At 43.4% G+C, this 22,970-nt stretch overlaps 1 protein-coding gene across 1 annotated transcript in view; it reads left to right on the forward strand.

Annotated features, from left to right (window-relative positions):
* Nucleotides 1-14,021: 14,021 nt before the first annotated feature.
* The window catches only part of tmem132e (transmembrane protein 132E), a gene marked incomplete at its 3' end in the record, with an annotated part of 90,549 nt that continues 81,600 nt past the window's right edge, over nucleotides 14,022-22,970 (forward strand). The window contains exons 1-2 of the mRNA XM_079738917.1: nucleotides 14,022-14,519; nucleotides 15,321-16,299. Coding sequence (XP_079595043.1) covers nucleotides 14,441-14,519; nucleotides 15,321-16,299 — 1,058 coding nt within the window. The 5' untranslated portion in view covers nucleotides 14,022-14,440. The remainder of the gene's footprint in view (nucleotides 14,520-15,320; nucleotides 16,300-22,970) is intronic.

Raw genomic sequence — 22,970 nt, forward strand, 5'->3', positions numbered from 1 at the left:
GACAAGATAGCAGGGCATCAAATAAATGATCTGACTGTGGGCCCCTCTCGGATTTCCTTGTGATTGGTTGTATTTATTATTTTATTTAACTCAACAACTTGTTAAGCCTAATTTATCACGGTCTTGTCATGTAGCACATGCGTCTTGTTCCAAACTATGTTTCATATTTAAACCGATATATATACCTTCCAATCTTCTGTAGCCCACCCCATCTACACTCACTTAAAACGGAAACAAAAACCTCAGGGCTTGTTTGATGCTGTTTTCATACAAGATTAATGTCCTTACCCGTCCCCTTAGCCCCTGCTTCCAAGTAGGTGTGTGGGAGCTAACGGGGAGCTGTATTCTGTAATGCCAACCAGCAGCCGCTCTCTTGTTCCCACCCATTCTGCGCAGACGGCAGGAGAAGCGTGGGGCCCCTCGCTCCTGTTGTGTTGGGGGTTGGGAGGGCAAATTGGGGCAGACTCCTCCAGCTGTTTGACTGAACCTGTGCTACAACGCAACCCTGTCAGCGTGCTATCTGCTTCCCCCTCGCTGATGACACAGTTGAAGGCACCGCCGCTTTCACCGAGACCTTTTCTTTTCTGTCTCACCGAAACGACTGGAAGGTTGTTGTTTTTTTTTTACATTCATAGTTTGTTTGTTTTTGTTTTTCAGTGAATAACCGTTTGACTAAACATGGTTGTGCCATGGAGCTTTGGTGTAGACTTCTAAAATGAAGATGCAAGGGGGATGTATGGCGTATTACACTGTATTGTACTGTATACACTGCATAAGCATCACAATGTTCTATGCATGGCATAGTCTTGATTCCATGACACGGCATGTGGTGCATACTTTCTACATACAATGTACTGCGATATGTACCTACAAAGTAACTGGTATATCTATCTGTCTGGGATCAATCTTTTTCCTACCAGTAGGCTGTCGGTGGCTTGGCAACGGGCTCAACTAGCGCTTTGTCACAGACGGTTCACCGAAACCGTGTTGTCATCGTTTACACGCTTCAACCATTATCCCCGGTCCACACCACTTGTTCTGTGCGTGGTGAACTGTTCCCTTGCTGAGACCTTCCCTGAAGGAGCTGTGAAGTTTTTAGGGGGGTGAAAAGATATCCGCACTCACAGCACTAATCTCACACTTTGATATCTTATCATCCTGAATGAGAGCGAGTTATTTGATAGTGCTTTCCTGGCGGTGAAAAGCTTTTGCCAGAGCTCAGTGCACTTTGTATTGAATGTTTTTCATAGTAGCCTTCGGAGGTGGACCTGTGTTGAAAAAATAGTTCACGTTTCTGTAAATGTTTGAAATGTTTAGCCATGTGGCAGGTTCTCTAGCTCCAGGAACCAATTATTGGCCAGCCAGTTCAGGAACTTGGGCAAGTGGATCAGTGCAGAACATAGCATGGCAAAAGCTAGACAGCCAATTTGTCTCGATTGTCTCAATGAAGCCCACAAAAACTTTAGTAACATTAAAAGCACCAATAGAGTCAACTGGTTGCTGTGGCCTGCTGTAGGCATCCTTGGGATTTATTTCCTCAAAGACTGCTGTTTAAAAAAAACAAAAAACATTTGTTTTAATAGGAAGTAAACATCCTGCGTCCTCCAATTCGCACAACTGCTATGAACCGACCACAACATTGACATCTTTGGTCGGTTTCATTACTTATGTGTCATTTCTACATCCTTTTAGATGCAAAACCTTCCTGGCCGCCCAAAAAAGTCTTGATGCTTCACAATACCAAAGGCCCTTTTTCCTTAAAAGTAACTATTAGGATCACTGCAGTCTCCTGTGTAGCATCTTGCTACTGCCAGCGCGAGTATTTAATGGCCTGGACACAAAACCACAAGCCTATTCCCTTGCAACTTCCCCAAGAACAATGTTACAATATAGCGCGCACAGCGTCCACTTAACTAGCATGCGCGCTAGCACTGTTCTACTCTGTGTGTTCCACCTATTCTTTTCCCGTCTCTGAGCCATTTGATCCCTAAATGGGCTGCCTCTTTACGGTTTCCCCCTATTCATTTTTCAGACCCCATGCCATAATATGTCCCCAGATAGCGAATACTGACCCATACACGCCTCTAAGTGGTGTGCTCTGGTGAATTCCATTAGCTTCTCAGAGCAGCGTGTTAACCTTAGCCCGCCTAGCGTAGCAGCAAAATGGCTCCAGAGGCTTCGCCGGGGCTCTCTGTGTCTGCTCCGGTCCTCCAGCGATGGAACACTTTATACACACTTCTGAGTGAATACCAGACTCTATTGTTATTTTATCCTAACTCAATCAATAAAACATTCTCCACTATTAAGGGGTTCTTAAATATTACATTTCCAGCTTGTTTTGTTTTCCCGCACTGCCATATATCGCTGAAGAGAGATTGAGAAATCATTCTTGGTCAGTGACTTTGAATTGTTTTACTTTTACACACCTGGTTTGTTGTGCATCGGTTTTCATTTTTCTGCATGTGTGCTGCATTGTTATCATATATATATTCCAGTGTCAATAGCATAACAATTTAAAGCAATGCTAGCATTCAATTCTTGTTAAAGATGTTGTGTACAGCAGGAATGATTATACTGGATGATATCAATTAAAGAAAGGTCAAGCTTTTTCCTGAAATAACTACCAATTTGCACCTGATTTCTTGGCTGTCGTCTGAATTCCGATTCAATCTGTTGAACATTTCACACCAAATGCGGCAGAAGAGGTAGCACATATACAAACTTTCTAGCGATAAAATATTTTGTAAATTATTATGGGGATTCTTTGTGTTTATATGCTTGGATTCCATTAATTGAATACAAATGTGCTTTGACAGGATTTTATTGTAATTAATGGGAGTAAGATACTGATTTTTCAGGGGACTATAATTGTGCTTAATTTCTGTGGTACTGACAAATTATTTATTTATATATATATATATATATATATATATATATATATATATATATATATTACTGGCATATTGCACCATATTTAGAGCTTAAACTAGTTAACCATTGGATATGCAAGTCAGCGTGTATGCACTCAGATAAGCTTATCATATTTACAGTAAACTTAGCCTTTTTAAGTATGTTGATACTATTCATTCCTTAGAGGTTGCTGGTTGCCTTTGAAATGTATGACTCCATGACAGATGCAAAGATGTCTTATGTGCAAGAATTCCCCAAAGCATTTCATTGATACAGTGATTTGATGCTCTCCAAGTAAAACTATATGTTTTATAATATTATCTGTGGTTGGAACGCCAGGTCGCTTGCACCCTCGATGTTACAGTCACAAATCCTTTTTTTTAGGGAAAATAACCTGCCAGAAAATGTAATCTCAGTTCAGTTCACGTGTTGTCTTTAATGCGAGGGAAAAGAACCAACCCAACAGGGCAAGACCACAGAGTACTCTCTTGCATAGGTTAAGAAGGAGGTGTGGATGATGTGCAGCAAAAGTAGTCTCAGTAGAAGTTTGATAGGCACAGGACCAAAGAGGTTACCAAAGCCATTGCAACACGTCATCCTTTCAGTGGTAAGAGTATTCACAGATGGGCTTGTCGGTTAGTAGCGAATGCTGCACAGCGCACGTTGCAGGTGGCCACTTATTACCTTAACCTCAACTTGCTGGTGCGCTGTGTAGGCGATGTGGCTCGTTGCACCCCAGGTCACATGTAGCACAGACCTACCTGTGGTGCTACATGTCACTCCCTAACTGATGATTGTGTGAGTGAGTGGTACATGGTTGTGCACAGTCATCACTCCGGTCCGAGTGCTGACCTTACTTTGTTGCTCCTTGCTACCATGGCGACCGAACAAAAGGAATTTCACCCAGTATTTGAACGTCATGTGCAAATAGCTCTTTATACAAATACAACTATTGTTCCTGTGTTCAACAAAGCAGAAAGAAAGCATCAATGAAGAGTAGGCACTTTGTTCACATCAATTTTCAAAAATAATGTTTAAACATCACCTTGTCTCAAAATGTTAATTGTTACTTTTTCATCTAAAATATTCATGTTCAGTCAAAACAATGAATTATTAGCTTGCAATTTGTTTAATTATTGAGTGAAGCTTTTGTGTGATGAAATCCTGTTTACAATTCTCTTAAGAAAAAGTGCATGTGATCCCATCTTAGTTAGAACAGTACCTTGATCCAATTGAGGTCCTTGGAGAACCTTGAAATTACACATTTACCCCAAGGCTTAGAACTTCAATGCCATGATATCAATCTATTATGTAGACATTAAACTAGTCTTGTCAATACACAGCCTAGGTCCAATGCACAAAATGTCAAAATTTAAAAACTGTATCAAACCCAGTGATCTCAATTAAAGGCTTGTCAATACAGACAAAGCAAACATTGTATTCACAGAAACATACACAAACATCAAATTTCTTTATGATCTAGTCATTTCGTTGCTTTTTTATACACTGACCTGGTTTAATCTGTCTATGGTCCAAAGTAATAATTGAACGAAGATTTTCTGTGTAAGTTTAGATTGGTGAAGCTAACTTGATTGTTAGCTTTACGCATTGTTTTTTGACTCAGCAACATCAAACTCAAGACCAACGACTTGAATGCGACCCTGGACTTTCTTCCGACACCCTTGTTTTAGATTGTTGGTATGGAGTTTTGACAAGGAGTTGGGTAGCCCATCACCATGGGAACTGCACAACTAAAAGATATGTTATTAATAGTGACAGTCATATGTAGGAGTTTGAAACAATGCTTTTCCATTCCTCTTCCCTAGACGCACGAAGGCTCTGTTCATTGACACATACAATGGAGCTCCTTGCAACACACCCAATATTGCTATTACTTTTCGATTCATTGTGTGTACTTTCGTATTAATAGGGGCCTTTGAGGAATGATCTTGCGTGTCTCTCACAAATCTAGACAAAGGAAGGTGCAATTAACATTTATTAAAAAATGTTGCTAGACAATTCATGGTTCTCCTAGTGTTAGTCCAGTACTAGAAAAACAGCTAACCCTACAATTTCAGATGAAATGGTGTGCGGCTTGCTGAAAATAGGTTTTTTAGTATCTGGTATATAGGTGGTTGCTAGTGTGGGTTTTTATTGGTTGCCATCGTGTGCTGAATGGTTGCTATGGTATTCCAGGTGGTTTCTAGGGTGTTCTAAATGCTTGCTTGGGTGTTCTTGGTATGAAAGTGTAATAATTATAAAAAGCATATTCCGAGTTATGTACGGAGGTATGAATAAGGATCTTTGTATGGAAGTTTGGGAATAATAGTAAGAATTTTACTATATTTAAACAGTTTAGTTTAGTTGTAAACTGAACCAGATGTGTGTGTGTGTATGTGAATAACATTTAAAATGATCTCTTGTAAAAACTATAAACGCCAAGTGGGATTTGGGGTTTGGAATTTGGGGTGAGCATCACTGCAAGGAGCTCAACATTTTTGATGAATATTATGTCTATAAGGTCTTAATATTCTGGGAGAAGGGACAGTTTACCGATTTTATTTGTAAGAAAAATCTATGCTCTAAACTATACTCAAAAAATAGGCAATGCATACAGGTTTGGAGAAGATAGTATACAAAGTTTGATTTATTGTTCAAGCATGGAGAATGAAGGAGGAGAAATTAAGCAGGGAAGTTTTTGAAGAATAGTAAAAATACAAATAATAAGCATGATAAATATTAGGAAATGTTCACTCTTAAAGCTGCATAACTAATAATGGATACATGAATGGGAGCTTGCAGTAGGAGAATAATACCTGTGGTGGCAGCTGTGGCAGATAATTGTTTCAATGTTTTGGCTTGAGCAGATCTCTATTTGAATGTTTTGTACTTGCGCCCAGTGGGGCGCATGTTTTGTGCGTGTATGATGAGTAGTAAGAGAGAGAGGAAGCGCTTTATTGATCCGAAAGGCCAGCCACATCAGAGTTAGTTGCAGTTGATTGTCTTTTAAGTTAAAGGGGGAAACATAAAGGGAAAACAAAGGTGATCATAGAGTGCTCACTAGTGATCACCGTAGATTTCTGTGGCCTTTTTGCTGAGAAGTAACCACTGTAAATTAGTTTACAGTGGTACAAAAGTCATAAAAACAAGCAAACATTGAATGGCAAAACGTACAAGCAATGTAGGCCACCCTTATGTCCTTATGTCAAAAACAACATACACACTTTTGTTTAACATATTACCCGGTTGTCTTTCTATTTATACTGTGTGACTGGTAGTGACCCTACTATGTAATCTATGCAACTCAAATAGGTCACCAAAGCAAAAACATTTCTATAGAGCGGTTCAAAGATATTCATACATTCATATATGTACAATATTCCTTCAGATGCACTTTTATTGCATAGAAAAGTTGAATGCGGTATCCTTGAACAACATTAGTCATGGTGCCTTTTAGCAATGTATTTTATCTCCCAATTCCTCACTGAACTATTGAAATAATGATCTTGGTGTCATTAAGGTGTGAACCAAATGATTCTTGGAATCACATGGATTCTGTCCCGCTTCACATACTCCTTACGTAAAATAAAGTACAAAATAGGAGAAAAACTAATACGTTAACGTGAGTTAACGAAATGTGTACAGAAAAGCAAGGTCAGTGATGTGGCAGAACAGTATATGTTGCCATGCACAACAACGTGTAATGATCAGAGGGAGAGGAAAATAAGAGCAGAAAGAAAATCCCCCCTACAGGCAGAGAGCTGTGTCTACAGACTGATCCTATATGCCCCATCAAGTGCCCCCATCATGTGCTCTATCCCCAAGCCAAAAATAGGCCTCTTTTTCATTGTTAAGAACCTTTGATTTGTTTTCCCTCACACAAAAGGTTAGCTGACTTAAGCTGATGAACCATGAATTATGATTAAAATATTATATCAAGGAGGCGTTTTATTTGTACTTTTTGTATTTGCCTTGCATTGGTAACATGTCATCTTCAGCTCGGCACAACTGAAAAGGTGTTGAGGCGGTGAGGACGTAATGACCTTTCTATGGTAATGGCTAAATTGAATACTAACAACTGAATGGCAGAGGGGCAAAAAAAAAATCCAACATCCCAAAATGTTTCAAGTAACTGTGGTCTATGATGAAGCATGTTTTAACATTTCGGTGTGCAACAGGGTCATACGGTTAACCAACCAGGGAGAAAAATAAGCAGCAATTGTTCGTCTTCATTAGTTGAGATAAAAGGTACCGAAAAGAGTAACATAATTCTGTGTCAAATAATTGATTGCAAACATTATTATGTGCATTGCACATAATATAGTTATTTGTAACTATATATATATTGTTAATAGTCTGAACATCAACATATATTATACAAGATGCAGATTAATTATCTTTAATTTACAGATGAGTAGAATAATACTTTCTGGCAGCATTTTACTGTAATTGTTGTTTTTGTTTTAATGTTTAAGATATAAATCACCATAATGTAGCACTAATTAGAGACAAAACACCTAGAAAAATTACAATCAATTATTTAAAGCTAAAACAAACGTCAAGTGAAATAATTAGAAATGGTCTTCTGATTTGATAACTAAACATTAGCTATGAAAAGAGGCTATAATCACCAATGTAGGATACATACATCAGCATTACTACTCAATGCCGAAATCATTGACTAAAATTGGTCAGGATAATTAGACAAAACAGAGGTGTAGTAAAAATGTATGCCCTTTTTCGAATATAATCATTCAGTTTGCATTATAGCATTATCTCTCCCCTGGATTTGCTCATAACTTAACGGAGAAGCACATCTCGAATAGCCATCAGGTGAGAGCAGTGATTAGCCTGAAAGTGTATAACAGTCCATAAAAATACAAAATCAATCAAGTCCATACACACATCATTAGACAAGGATTTTGACCTGCTGCTGCCGGATCCCTCTAGCTTCAGAATCCTCAAGTGCGGGGCATATAGGAGGCGTACACATTCGATAGGGAGCAGGGCTGGGGGGGGGGGCTGGACGTTGAGGCCCGGGTCTATACCACAAAAGGCCCATTACCTCTGGGACCTGGTGTTGTCTAGGGTTCTATGGATCACGTCAGACCCTGGATCGTATTGCAGCACAGATTGTGCAGCCGGGCCCACAGGGCATTTGCATCTTTTCATCAATACATTCTAGTCATGCATGCAGTAGCTATGCCTACGAGTGGCTGTTTGGCAGCAGGAGAACTAAAGATGGATAGAAGAGGAGAAGGGGGGGGGGGGGGGGGCGACACCAGCACGAGTCCTAGCTTTTTTTGCTTATTTTGTTATTGTTTTACCGCATCGGCCTGAAAGTTCTGTGCTGGTTGCCGTTCTGCATTCCTCCCTCCCTGCAATACCGCGAGAAATACAGCCGATTTCACCCATGACTGGTTCAGAGAGCGTAATTTATACCTTTGTGACAAGATGCCAGTGCTGGTGGTCTGTCGAGCAATGTGCTGCTCTCTGGCCTTCGATGATGACCACCGAGAGCCTCCTCTTGGTGCAGCATGCAGTAGCCAGAATCCAAGCTAAAACGACATAGTTACTGTTTTGGCCATGTTGGCTTCCAGTTCAATACAAATGTGTTGGAAAAAACAAACAGACTTGGACTAGCACAGAGTGAGTTGGACAAATTATCACCATATTGCAAAATAAGGCCAGTAAAGTTGAATTCCATATCTAAACGGTGAGATTTTCTCCATCATTTGTGTAGCTCTTTTGTCACCCACTGTTTGTTTTCTGTAGTGAAATGTGGGCTTGGAAAGCCCTTTGACTCTGCAAATAGACAGACGTAGATACTCATCATAAACATAAATCATCTGCATACTAAATCATCTGCATACTCCTGAATGGTGAGGCATTGCATTTGTAAGTGTTGCACATAACATAAATACTCCTAAAATACTACTATAACATAATGTCAACAAATGTGTTTGACCAATCCAATCATGGTGTCACAGCTGACCAAAAATGTGGTGGATGCTATGCCACACACAAGGCTCGAAACATTATGAACACCTGTACTACTATGGCCACTGCCACTAGTACTAGTGTGGTCTGAGCTACACTTCTTCTACCTTGTGTGTGACAGCACACCATTATACTTCAGCGGTGGAGTTCAGGCCTTTTCCTCAGCACTTTCCTTTCCTTTTGTGACTCTCCTTCCTCTCCTTTTGTGACTAAGTAAAAGTGAAATGAAGTGCCTGCGTTAAATTGTCTATTCTATGTCTGAGGATGTCCTTTTAATCTCTAAATCAACCATGCACTGTAAAGGGGCAGAGGGATAGCAACCCTTCCACTTGATTGGCACTTTATTAGTCCCAGTCACCGGCCCCACAAACTGCCCACAGCGCCAGTTAGTATGAAAGTTCACATGATCAGGTCTCTGAGCTGTCCGCACACTTGGACAGTGGCATTCTGCTCCAGATGGCCCTTTCATGATTAAAGAGAATATTAATGTGATCGTAATATGCTAGTTTATTTTCTGTACAGCAGGGACTCAGAAAGAGGTATTTAAAGGGGCATTTAAAGTGTTTTGAACTGCATTTTTTGTTGGTCAATATTTGATGACAAACACGGCCATTTGGCAGACCGTTTGCTCATCAGAGCTGGTGATGACCAAATCATTGCCATCTCTAATTCCTCTGTGGATTAAGAGAGTGTTGGAAATTAGTACAGAAAAGATTTCACGCATAGCGATGACTTTGCTGGTCTCCTTGGTACCATAGAGGCTGTATTAAAGACTGAGGCTGTTGTAAAGCAAAACGATTTTTATTATATTTACCTTTGGTGGCATAGACTTCTTCAAAAGCCCATTAAAATAAGTCAGCGAGTCGTGCCATTGTTTGGGTCAGCAGAATTTCAGCAGCATTCTGAGTCACTGCTCTATCTGCACAAACCGATCCTGTGTGGATATCTGAAATCCGATTTTTGTTTAACTTTTGTTTAACCAAATATGCTCGAAAGTTAAGAAACAGCATTTCTTCATGTTGTTCAATATTATAAATAATATGTGTTTTTGTTTTGCTTTTTTCGGTGTGTACTTGTTACGATCCAGTCTCAACCTGCAAACATAGACCACGATAATCAAAGATAGAAATAGTTTCCTCTGAGATCGGCAAAAATAGGAGCAAATCCACCAGTGTGCTCATTTGGTTATGTTCCCCAGGCTACGATATCTTTTCATCTGCACTTTGTGTTGAGTTCACAGTTAATTGAACGCTAATGCAAGCCATTTTATATCATCTGCCTTTACTTGAGTTTTGGCAAAGCACGGATGTAAATGTAGACATCTGAATTGAAAGTTAAAAGGAAAAAGTTGAAAAGTTGCATTTGCTTACTCAAATGTATAAAAAATGAAACTTAACTGCATAGTAAGGGTGCTCCCATTTCTATTAACATTATTATATTGTGAATGTGAGAGGCAAAGAATTAATTCAACCTTAATCCCATGGTATTGATATTTTGTGCAATGTAGAAGAAGAAACTGAAAGGGGGTTAAAACTAGGTTCATTAAAGTTGCCCGCTTGCTCTCTCTCTCCCCCTCTATCTGTCTCTCTCCCTCTCTCTCTCCCTTGCTCTATCTTCAGTTCTCCCTCTCTTGCCCTATGTGCTCTTTCTTTTACTCACATTGGATTTGTATTTGACTAAAATTTTACTTGAAGAGCATTTTATCCTCCAAATCTTTTGATTTTATTTTATTCTTTCTCTCTTGTAGTTACCGGTTACAATCAATGCAGCGTAACACAGTGATCAAGTTGTGCAGAATAATCTATACAGTGAAGCCATATTAGTTGTTATGTTTCCTCTTCGTCACAAGATAATGAGACCCATCATCATGAAGCCTTTACCTACGAAGACTACCCATTTTGAATGGCCCCTCAGCTTCAGTTCAATCATTCATCAGTCATCGTAGTTCAAGTTATACGTTGGCTGAGACAATAAAAACAACATTAATTTCAAACTTCTCTTGTTTTCCGTCTTCTTTTCAAAGGTATTATCTTTTCTAAGCCTTTACCATGGTCTTTACTATTTCGCCTACCGCAATTCTAAATTAATAACTTTAGACTCAAGCCTTGCCCCATAATTGTGTTGATTGCGGCGCAAGTCCCCTATAGAAAGGATCGGAGGCCTTAGAGAGGTAACCCCACGCATCCCATAGACAACAGATGGTTAATATAACGTCCAGCACGACAGGAAGTGCCTTCGACTCAATATGACCCTGAGGACTAATAGTCCGAGCAGGGGTGGAGCAGCGAAGCGATAGGGTTTCCATGCTGGAGCCCATCTGCGTGTCTGCTCTGCCATTCTCTCTCTCTCTCTCGCTCCTCTTTTGGGTCGCTGGTGACGGTAGACCTGGGACTGGAGTAGGAGCTCCCCATCAGATTAGTGGGACTGACTAGCAGAGTGTTCTTCTTTATTGTGAGCCAGGAACACAAAGGCCTTGCTTTGTGGGGATGTGATGTGATGGGCTCCTCCCCCTACTCAATTTCAGTGCCGATTTCCATAGGGTTAATTTACGTTAACATTTATTGGATGCTTTTGTTCAAAGTCACCTTGAGTGAATGCGGTTCCTTGTCATAAAGGAGCAGGAAGGGGTTAGGGCATCTTGCTCAAGGGTTCCTAAAGGCAGGTCTGCGGAAAATCAGTAACTTTGGACTGGGAGTCGAACAGCCTTACCACTATGCTATCCTGCCAGACTCATTAGCACTAATGTAATCTATAGGAGTCGGCATGCAACAAAACTACAGAGATTAAATGGAGTGTACAGTACAATGACCATAGGATGTGAAAAGTGGCTTTAACAATTTTTTGTTAAACTACGCCATCAACATTAATTCTGCTCATTGCCTCCATGCAGCCACACTACCATGAGGGCAGGAACAAGAAGCAAAGAAATGTGTGCTCTCACCCCAAACTCTGATAGGAGCAAGCCTATTATAATTGGTATTTACTATATACTCTTTACTCGTGGTTGTTGCTATGATAGTTCATCGCAAAGCACCCGAGGACATGTTATTGTGAGCATATAAAGTTTGATTAATTGTTACCTAACTTAAATATCTCTAAAATCCAATTACAAGTAACTACACATTTTCACCTCCAAAATTAGTCTTTGCATCTGTGATTTGTGATGTTATCGTGTTGTTTATGTAATTAGGCTCAACACAAACAGCCAACAGAGCCCAGTGACCTTAAAGTTAAAAGTAAATTGCTGCATATTTCTTATGTTTGTATCTCCAAACGATATGCCTCAAAATTCCCGTAATTCCTTATCGACTTATCCTTATTAATGATTTGATACAGCATGTTTTAATTGATTGTTAAATTCCTATAAATGTATATAAATATTGTATAGCGGCAATGGGCAGGGCTAGTGCTTATATGCGCCTAAAAGCCTGTAATGACATAGACAACGTGTATTGTTATTTCATTAGCCACATACTAATAAGCATAAGCTCACATAATTGATATTGTGAACTGAGGAGGAGTGTTGTTGCTGCATTAGCTACAAGCTGATTAGCATTCTTTCCACGTGTCGTGGCTCGCAATGGAGAGGTACATTTTTTTTACCGGGATGCATTACCCGTTGATCTTTTCAAACTAATCTGTGAGACCACGTGAAGACGTGAAAGAAATAGCTGAAGAGATTAAAAGAATGTTCACTTTTCTAGGCACAGATACTTATCCGAGGGATAAGACTTTCCCATGGCTCGAGAAAAAAAAAACACACGTTCTTTCCTAGTGTGGAATGTTTCCAAGGCTCTGGCTTCGTCTTTTGTCCCGAATGTTTGCCATTGAGGTTGTTACGTCGGGGAGGGGGGGGGTCACACACACACACACACACACACACACACACACACACACACACACACACACACACACAGATTCCTCTCCCTTTTATTATTGGAATTCCAGCCACATGTGAAGAAGAGAGCCAGTCCAAAGCTACCCTCCCCCTTGCCTCTCTTCTCCTCCCCCTCTCCTCTCTTCTCCTCCTTCTATCCTCTCTTCTCCTCCCCCTCTCCTCTCTTCTCCTCCCCCTCTCTTCCCTCCTTTTCATTCTCATGGATTTCTGGGGGGCTGAGACAGACACGGAGGAGGAGGAGGAGGCAGAGGTGGAGAAGGCAGAGAGAGCTAGGCTAATTCATCAATAATCTTTACCTAATCCACCCTCACACACAGGAACACACACACACACACACACACACACACACACAGTGTGTGCGCTCACACGTTCACATGCAAACACACACAAACACATCATCCTTCTCTTTTCTTTCACTTTACGCCTGAAGGCATTCAAGGAATACATCCTCCCCCATCTCACTTCTCTCTCTCTCACACACACAATACCAAAAACAGGCAGGGAGCTAGAAACACACACAACCACAGGCAGACAGATAGAGAGACACAGAGAAACACACTCGCATAAACCACGAAGCAGACACACATGAAAGGATAGCAGTGAGAAATAACATTCTGCAGCCTGATTCATCCTAGCCCTGAACGTGTTCAGGCAGTCTTGTGGAGGTGTGGGTGTGAGTGTGTGGGTGTGAGTGAGTGTGTGTTTGCGTGTTTTAAAGAAGTTTGAGTGTGTGTGCCTGTGTGTGTTGGGCTGCATGGGGTTGTGTTCAAGTGTGTCTGTGTGTGTGTGTGTGTGAGGCTGCATTGGGTTGGTTGTGTGTGTGTGTGTGTGTGTGTGTGTGTCTATCTCTCCCAGTGTGTTGTTGGGTATGTGTGTTTGTGTCTGTTCCCAGTGTAAGAGGAGTCCTCAATGGGGGCCGTATACCTTGGCTGTGTCCGGCAGCTAGAAGCTAAAGCAATGATTACAGGCTACAGCTAGGCTAGGTGTGGCCACACAGGGGGAGGCGTCAGTGGCTTTTGTCTACTGCTCCCGTGCAGCCAACCAACGGGGAGAGGGGGGGGGGGGGGGATTAGGGAGAGGGGGGGAGAGGCAGAGGGGCGAGGCAGAGAAGTAGGAGGGGGAGGTCTTTGCAAGCCTGCCTGCATGCCTGTCTGAGTGGCAGTCTGTCCCGGAGTTACAGGAACTCACACACACTCACTCACACACACACGCAGGTCTGAGAGGACCATGAGATAGCTGCAGCACCGAGCACTGAACCCACGCTTGAACCGGCGCTAGGAGCTAAATCTTCTCCCCCCGCCAGCCCGCCCCAGAGGAAGGGGAGTACAAAAGCGATTGCGGAACACAACCTGGAGGGAGTGTAGCGGAGGTCTTTGTAGCCGGGAAGCTACTGCCACTGATGGAATTGTCATGCGGCTGCCTTTACCCCCACGGAGTCCCGGGTTCACTTTTGTCTCTGCTCCGCGTTTCAATGGATACAATGTTCCGGAAGGGAGGAGAGAGCACAACTTTTGAAGAAGTCTTTTTCCTCACTTTACTTTTTGATTTCGGATTGTTCTGTGTTTCTGCTTCTGTGATTTAATTTTTTTTGAAGTGAAAGGGAGCAACTTCAATGATACAACCATTTGGAATATGGGACTTTTTATCAATGATTTGGGCTGTTGGAACAGGCAAACCTATTTTTGTCTTCAGTTTTGGGTAATTTTCACAAGTATGTCACCTTCATTTAATCTTTCTTTTTTAACAGACTGTCATGTTTTCCCTTGTTCTGAGCCGTGGGAGTATCCACACTCCCCCAGGCTCAGACAGTCATATATATATATATATATATATATATATATATATATACACACACTGTGTACCAATCAGGGGTTTCTGAAGGGTGTTTTGTTTTGACGCTTGTAAGACGTGTATTCAAATCAAAGGGGGGACCCGAGTGGCGTCGTACACTTCTTGTACAACCTGATCAATGGCAGACGCTTTCTTATTGAACAGGTTAATAACAGCCGGAGTCTGCTTGTGGCCAGGTTCAGGCTGAACGTCATCGGTTTTTCCAGGCAACTTGTAGATACCCGCAACACGTCCCTTGTCATAGCACAACCTTTTGACACTTGTCACGTCCCGGACAGTTATGAGCTGATTAGTGTGTGTCCTGACCTTATGTTCCACCCCACCACCTCTTTGCCTCCGTGTCCAAATGAGAAAAGTTGACCTATGAGTCTTGCCTCTTATTCATCTCCCGTTCCACCTCTGTCCCTTTGTTTCGCTCTGTTTCCTCTCTCTCTCTCTCTCTCTCTCTCTCTCTCTCTCTCTCTCTCTCTCTCTCTCTCTCTCTCTCTCTCTCTCTCTCTCCCAAACATGTTTCAGTATGCCCATACATATTCAGATTTTACTTATTTATCGGGGTTCACCGGCTTTACAACGGTGTACATTTTAATGCTTAAATATGTGAGGGTGTAAAGACTGCGACCTCAGACCTCTTTAACCCTTGTCTTCTCCTTTCCCCCCTAAGCGCTTGCAGGTCGAATCTCGCCCACCAGCTCTGATGCCCTCCTCAGCTCCTCCGTGGCAACGGCCAACCCCTCCCCACCTAACGTCTACCTCCCCGTCAACTTCAAGCTGTCCAACGCCCAGCTGGCCTTCTTCCTCCAAGAGGTCCAGAGCACCGGGCCTGTCTTCGGTGGCGGCGGCGGCGGTCGGACCGGCGGCGGTGCGAGCCCTCCCCAGAATGGGGGCCACCCGCTGCAGCGCTCGGAGAGCTTCGTGGTCTTCCAGACCAAGGACCTCCCGGCCATCAACATAACCTTCGGGCCGTTCTCCCGGGACCAGGCCCTCTCCAAGGAGCTCCTTCAGCCGGCCAGCCCGCTGGACATCCCGGGGCAGCTGACGGTCAACTGGAAGGTGCGGGCGTTCATCGTCCAGGCCAGGGTGTTCTCCAACAACCCCACGGTGCAGGTGTTCTTCTACATCGCCGGGCGCGACTGGGACGACTTCAAGGCCCAGGACCGGCTGCCCTGTGTGCGGCTCCACGCCTTCCGGGACGTGCGCGAGATCAAGACCTCCTGCCGCATGAAGGGTAACCTGGCCCAGTGCCTGGCCCAGCTGGACCTGCCGCCGGCCTGGTTCAACACCCACATGGCCCCGCTGGGCCGGAGGAAAGGCTCCAACGAGGGGCTCCTGGACGGACTCACCAGCGAGACCCTGCAGGCGGAGCTTTACTACACCTTGCACGAGCCCAATGCGGAGGGGGAGTGCGTGGAGGCCCTGGGCCACCGGGGTGGCTCAAGAGGGGAGCCTCTGTCACAGCACCCCCTGCTGCGCATCGGAAGCATCAGCCTCTACCAGGCCAGCCAGGAGCAGCAGCTGGTGGATAAGCAGCTGGACAAGAACATGTTCCTCAGGCTGCCCGAGAAGCCCCTGATGCCCGGCGAGACCCTCACCATCTTCCTCTACCTGATGCCCAACGCCACCATCGAACAGTTCTCCCTCAAGTAAGTACCGTTAAAGTATTTGGGCACGGTTTCTGATCTGGTTTGAGTGTTTGTCAGACCTTTACATCCTATTCTTCCTGATGTCCGCTTAAAGGTTGTGCTTAAATTAGACATTCGCTGCATAGCTTCTAAAAACATGGTTTAAAGGGTTTTTAACGATCTGTCACATGATATGTGACGATGAGTTTAAACACAGCATGCATAGCAATGGAGGTCTTCACTGTGTCATTTACTCTGTGCCAATCGCCGCCACCTGCTCTTAACTGCACCCCTTTGTCTCATCCCCATTCCCCACTGGCACCTGTATGCTCTATGTACTGCTAATATGGATAATTGTATCCAGAAGATGCTACTTGTGAGATGTATCACAAAGATTTGAGATGAAAGGGCTGTTGCTCTCATTAAGATTACATTGTAAACACTGATAATGCTGCAGCACTAATCAGTACAATCATCTAAAACTACTTTGGATGTTAATTTGCCAACAGAGGCCACAGAATGAGGACTAATCTTTATCTAAAGTCACTACGTAATCCTATTACTAAACCCACAGGAATAAGATAATTCTGTGATACGATAAGTTATGGCAGTGTAGATGTCCATGTTGTTTTCCCATCAAGGGAAATGCTGAGTTGTCAATGGATTCATGTCCAGCTGACTGCTCAGAAGGTAAATGTGGTTGTAATCACACATTTTCTCCGAACACAGGTAGCATTGCAGCAGTAATTTAAGCGAGAAAGAGTCAGATTTTACAGGTGATTTGGACTTATTAAAGTAGTGCTTAACATACAGGGCAGGTGATTTTCTTTCTCAGCATAATTATGCAAATACATTGCGTTAAATGCTCGACTGTATAAAGCGGGGGCAGTCACGATGTAGCTTTGTATGAATACCAACAGCAAAATCCACTCTCGTGATCCACAACAAAAGGGTTATGTCTGACGTACAAATACTTATATTGCAAGAAAGAGTTGAGAAATGTGTTGCACTAGTTACACACGATGCTGTAAAAAAATATTTTTTTCATGGTGAGTGATTCTTTGTGTAACAGCGATCAAGAACTAGAGGCGTGTTTTTCAATAGACCCTCTGGAATTCACAAATCTCATTTTTTGATCAGATTGATTTTGGTCCCCCCCTCCTGCCAACTACTGGGGTATATTTGGTATTAATTAACACGCTAGCCCCAATACCCCTCATGGGTTGACCTAGTTCATTTGGAATTATAGCTTCAGGGGTTTCATTCGGTTCGCCTTGTCTTCTCTGGCTCATCTTTTCATGTCCTGTGTTGCCACTCTAATTATTTCTTACCTTAAAATACAGGTTTTTTTGGAGGATTTCAGGGGTTGGAAGAAAGTGACAATATTTACTACCAACTGAGGTCGGATGATGAAACGCATGGCAAATATGAGCTGTGTAACGGTTACACCAACTTCTGTTCAATTAAGACATTTGTTGGAAACTTAATTAGCCTTCACTTTCGCTTTGAAGTCCTGACAGAGCTCCCTTTTTGAGTTAATCCAGACAAATGGCTGTTCCCTGCTGTCACCATGCAGGGCGAGCTCAGAAGACTTCTGCTGCTCAGGTTGTCAAGGGTATAAATCCACTCTAAATTCACTTTCAAGGCCTCCATGCGTTCTCCATATGAAACAGTATCTCTGCTCTGTGTTGATCCAGTAATAATATTACATAAGCGGTCCGGTTCCCTGTTTCCCTGCCCACTGATTTGACACAGTTTCACAATCCAAGTGCAATGAACTGTGTCACTTTCAATATATGTATTTGTGTTTCCACTCAATAACATATGACAAATGTAGTGTTATACATTTGGTTAGTAAATAGCAAGGCAATCACCAACCTGGTCTCACAGGAATCCGTGAAATGACCACGGACGCGTTACTCACGGAAACACTCAGATTTCCGCGATATGGCCACGGATTTTGCTCCAATGCAAGTTAATGACACTCATATTCCGTGGCACCAATCACGCAATACTTAGGGTGTTATGCTAAATACCTCATGTAGGGGCCACAAAAGGAACCTTGGAAAACAATATTATTCCCTCCGGCACCAGCATTTGCTGCCTAGCAACCAGAATTGACCAGTACACACTATACCACAAGTCTTTACCTTTCCCCATAGCATCTGTTATTGCTATCACAAGACAGATGTGACTGTAAGGGAGGTCAGCTACTGGCATAAGTAGGGCTCATTTAGTACCTCTTGCATGGACGAATGGATGGGTGGACGGATTATGTGAAAGCAAAAGCCAGTGTGCAGTCACAGGCTCTGTGACTTATTTGAATGTATTTTTGGAACACTCTGGAAGTCTCCCACAAGCCTGTGTTTGCCGAAGGCTAGATAGATGACGCCTCTGTGTGTGCTCGAGAAAAACTTCACTGTTGCTCTTACGCTGCTTTTATTAGGGGCGTGTGCAATAATAAGAACATATGAGAAAAGGTTGGCTCAATCTTTTGACTAATACGGTTGTTTGAATGATACATATGCACCATTGTGTCTTTGATATTCCGATAGTTGTTGTCATTGCCATCGAATAACCAACAACTTCAACCAAAGCCCAAAAGTGAATCAAATCACCTCTGGTTACTAATTTTTCCCCCACAATCTTCCTTCAGTGAGCTGGTAGGCCTACACCCACTCACTAAATGACAGTTAGAAAACAACAACAAGCGTTACGTGTTCCATCCCTTTGTCCCACACACCTGTTTCACGGTTAATAAGGTGTGTTATCACCTTCAATAACAACTCTACATACGCTTTCAGGAATGTGCTTTAAAATTTCATGAGCCCGTGGCCAGGTGATAAAAGCTAAATGTCAGTGCCAGGGTAAATACTGGGGGGCTTGCGATGGATTCACACGTGAAGCAGGGTGATTTCTGGGCCATTTTGTTGCGGAGCTTTGAGCCACAGGGAATAAAAGAATGGGAAAACAAGAGGCTAATTTAAAGCTTCAGCGGCTGTTGGAAATAACAAAGTAAGAGGAGGCGGATAATTGGGGGTCATGTTTGGACCCACAGTTTAGTTTTTCTTCCCAGAGTTCTTACTTTATTATTTTAAGGACGGTTTGGCTATGTGGGGTTCTTTCTTTTCACAGGTTCTGCCCCTTAGTTAGTTCACTAGGACTTATGTAGGTTATGTCTTTCTAATTATCTCAAGCGTATGAATTGAAATATCTAGGCTACATCATTTCAGATTGCTAAAATGACGTGTTTCAAACGCAGGGATTGGCTCCAAATGAGCTATTTATAGCACCTCTGTCACAACGGTAACTAAAAGTTGCACATGTTACTCGGCAACAATACAAATGCAAAACAGTGCATTCATTTCCTCTCGTAGAAGTAATTAGTTGAACGCTCACAGCACTACTTCAGCGCTGCACGCTCTCGAAAACAATTGAGCAAAGCCGATCTTCTCATGATTTTTCCCCCTGCCCCCACTGACAAAAGTGCGGCAGTTTTACAGTGATTCGACATTTCTACACCCTATTGTAACCAGCCATTCACTTTATTGCAGGCCAGAACTTCCCAGTTAATAGAGAACTACAGGGTGTAGCAGCACCATAGAAGTATGGTATACAGTACAAGACACGTGAAGTCACGGCTGAAGGCTGCTGTGTGACTGTATTTATGTCCCCTCCACCGACACCACCCCCCATAGATGACATTCCAGTTATTATCAATTACCTCACCCTCAGGAAGTGCAGGCATTTATTTGGGCCTGCCACAGCCACGTCTGTTCTCAAGGAGACTCTGCTTGAGTGTATGTGTATGATCTAAGTTAGTCCTGGTGCCTTCTCCTCTTTCCCGGCTCTCGCTCCTTCACACAACTTGCACAAAAGGCTGATTAAATTGTTGTTGTTTTTTTTGGTGTTTTTTCGGAGAAGCGCTCTGGAATTCGTTTAGCGGAGAGATGATGCTCCAAAGCCTCATGGATTCCCCCTCCCCTCCCCTCCCGCTGTTATACGAGACACCGGCTTTGTTATACACCCCCTCTCTCTCCTTCCCTCCACCTCCCTCCTCCTTGTTCTCCCTTTGAAACATTTAGCCGGTCACGTTAGTCATCTCCAGACCACCGCCTATCTCTCCTTAGCAGCCTAAGGCGTGCCGCCTTCTTCTTCCGATGCTCTCATGGGGGTTGGAGCTGCTGCTGGCGTTGGGGGTGGAGGTGGTGGTGTTGGGGTGCAGGCGTTGAGGATGATAAAACAGGAGGGTTAAAAAGAGACAGGGCTAGGAGTATATGGCTGCTCCGCCTCTGAAAGCCGTCTCACTGGGGTTTGAATTCAATGCTTCTGGAAGCCGACTGCCAACTGTCTGTCAAGGGAGGGTGATTAAAGATGGAACAAGGAGCGTCTTTTAAGATGAATCAAAGGCCCAGAACAGGACGAGTTCCTGTATGTGCACGCACGCACGCACACAGAAATACACGTGTGCACAAACACACGCACAGAGAAACACACACACACACACACACACACACACACACACACACACACACACACACACACACACACACACACACACACACACACACACACACACACACACACACACACACACACACACACACAGAAACTATCTCTCTACCACTTCATTCTATGAGTCGTTGCATCCCTTTTAGTCTCAGCCTTTCAGTATTGAGGACCTTGACTTGTGAATACCGAGGATGGAGAGACAGAGATAGAGAAGGGGAGAGAGAGAGAATGTGGGGGGAGAGTACAACATGGGCTGAGCACGGACACTTGTGGAACCTCTCAGGGTTTTTTTCCTCCGCCCGTGTCTATGCGACGCTGTCAGGAAACATGTACTTTAAGGGATAGACGTATATGCGCGGCACGCGCGCCTGTCGATCTTGCGACGGGACGGCGCCGAAAATTTCTCCCAGTTGCCATGGCAATGCGATTACAAGATCCATTGCAGTATTAATAGACGCAGAAGAATAAGGAGATAACACTTCTAACGCATCCATAGTTATCAAGGTCCATGAAGGTCTTCGAAACACACAAAAGCCATTGACTCACACACACCCGCACACACACACTCACACTCATGCACACACACACACACACACTGGTTATTGCAATGATTCTTGCAGATCTTTCACACTACTCGGGGAGGAATCGCTGTCTCACATCAAACCATATCTCAAACGAGGAGCCCAGTCCCTCTGGGCGACTATAGCTCTTGCGATGGTCTCCTGCCTGCTGCACTGTTTCACAGTGCAGGGTCCCCACCGTACAGCCATGCAGTATTCACATGTCCTGACTCCAAATGAAGGGCTAACACAGAGAGATAGAGAGAGAGAGAGAGAGAGAGCAAGGCATTGGGGATGGTGACCCACATTCTGCAGCAGAAGGCTTATACCCTGGCAAATAATTACACATGTTAGTCCGGGTACCACAATACAACTTCATGACCTTTGTCTGCTCTCTGCAACAACCCCTGCCCCTCCTCACACACACAAAGACAGACACACACACAAAGACAGACACACACACACACACACACACACACACACACACACACTCCTCAGCTTCAACAGTATCAACTCTCCACCCGCCCTGTCTCCCCTATTCAACTGATGATGTCAACCTTACACCTTTCTTCTTTTCTCTCTCTCTTTCTGTTGCCCTCTCTCACCCCTTTCTCTTTCTCGTTCCACGTCTCTCTCTCACTCTCTTCAGGTCTCTTTCTTTCTTGCTTCCTACCTTCATCATACCTCTCTCTCTTTCTTCATGCCTCTCTTTCTACATTTCTCTGCATGTAATATCTGTCCCTTCCTCTCTCTCTCCACATCCTTTGTCCATTCGCCGCCGTTGTTAACCGTTTTGATGGCCACCACTGCATTTCAAGACAAACGTGTCATCCCCACACACATGAATATGTGCACGCATTCAGATCGCATGTCTTCAGAAGTCATAGCCTCCCATCTACCTCCCCCTCCACCTTGGCACGACTCATTGTGAGATGGAGAGTGAGACAGGGAGAGGGAGAGAGACAGCCAGGGACGGAGGTAGACGTGGTCCTCAGCACTCATCTTTGATTAAGGAGAAAGCGTCAGGTCTGTGTGTGTGTGTGTGTGTGTGCGTGTGAGCTGGTTTCAGCACCCTATCCTAACCAAAAAAAAACTCCATGTTCACAAGAAGAATATCCTTTGCATCCATCTATCTTTTCCTCTATCTATCTTTTTACCTCCATCTATCCTTCTCCCTCTCTTGTCCTTCTTCAGCATCTATCTTCCCCTGTCCTCGTCCCCGCTTGACTAATTATGAGAAACTTTAAGCTATCTCAGTTCAGGAGACGTACAGAGAAGTATTTATCATTGTGAGCTTCACTGTGTGTGCATTTCCTTTTCAAGGCCCTTAGCACGAGCTATGCAAGAGAGCATATGTGCCAAGATTTTAATGAAATGGCCCATTCTGCACAGTTTTTATGGTGCCAAAGAAAGCTGCATATCTCAGCGTACTGCACGAGACAAAAGTCAGCCTTTTATGCTATTTTTATGCAGGTTTATTTATTATTATCAGAGCTGTGCTCATGCTGAGGTAATTCAACTCTTAAGTTTGAATAAGCAAGTCCAATTATTTTGCTTGACCACAATGTCGGAGGGGTAATTCTAGACCCTGGGAAAAATCGGAAAGGTTCATTTTAGGCC

Source organism: Pollachius pollachius (assembly GCF_949987615.1).
Source record: "Pollachius pollachius genome assembly, chromosome: 6".
In the NCBI taxonomy this organism is placed as follows: domain Eukaryota; kingdom Metazoa; phylum Chordata; class Actinopteri; order Gadiformes; family Gadidae; genus Pollachius; species Pollachius pollachius.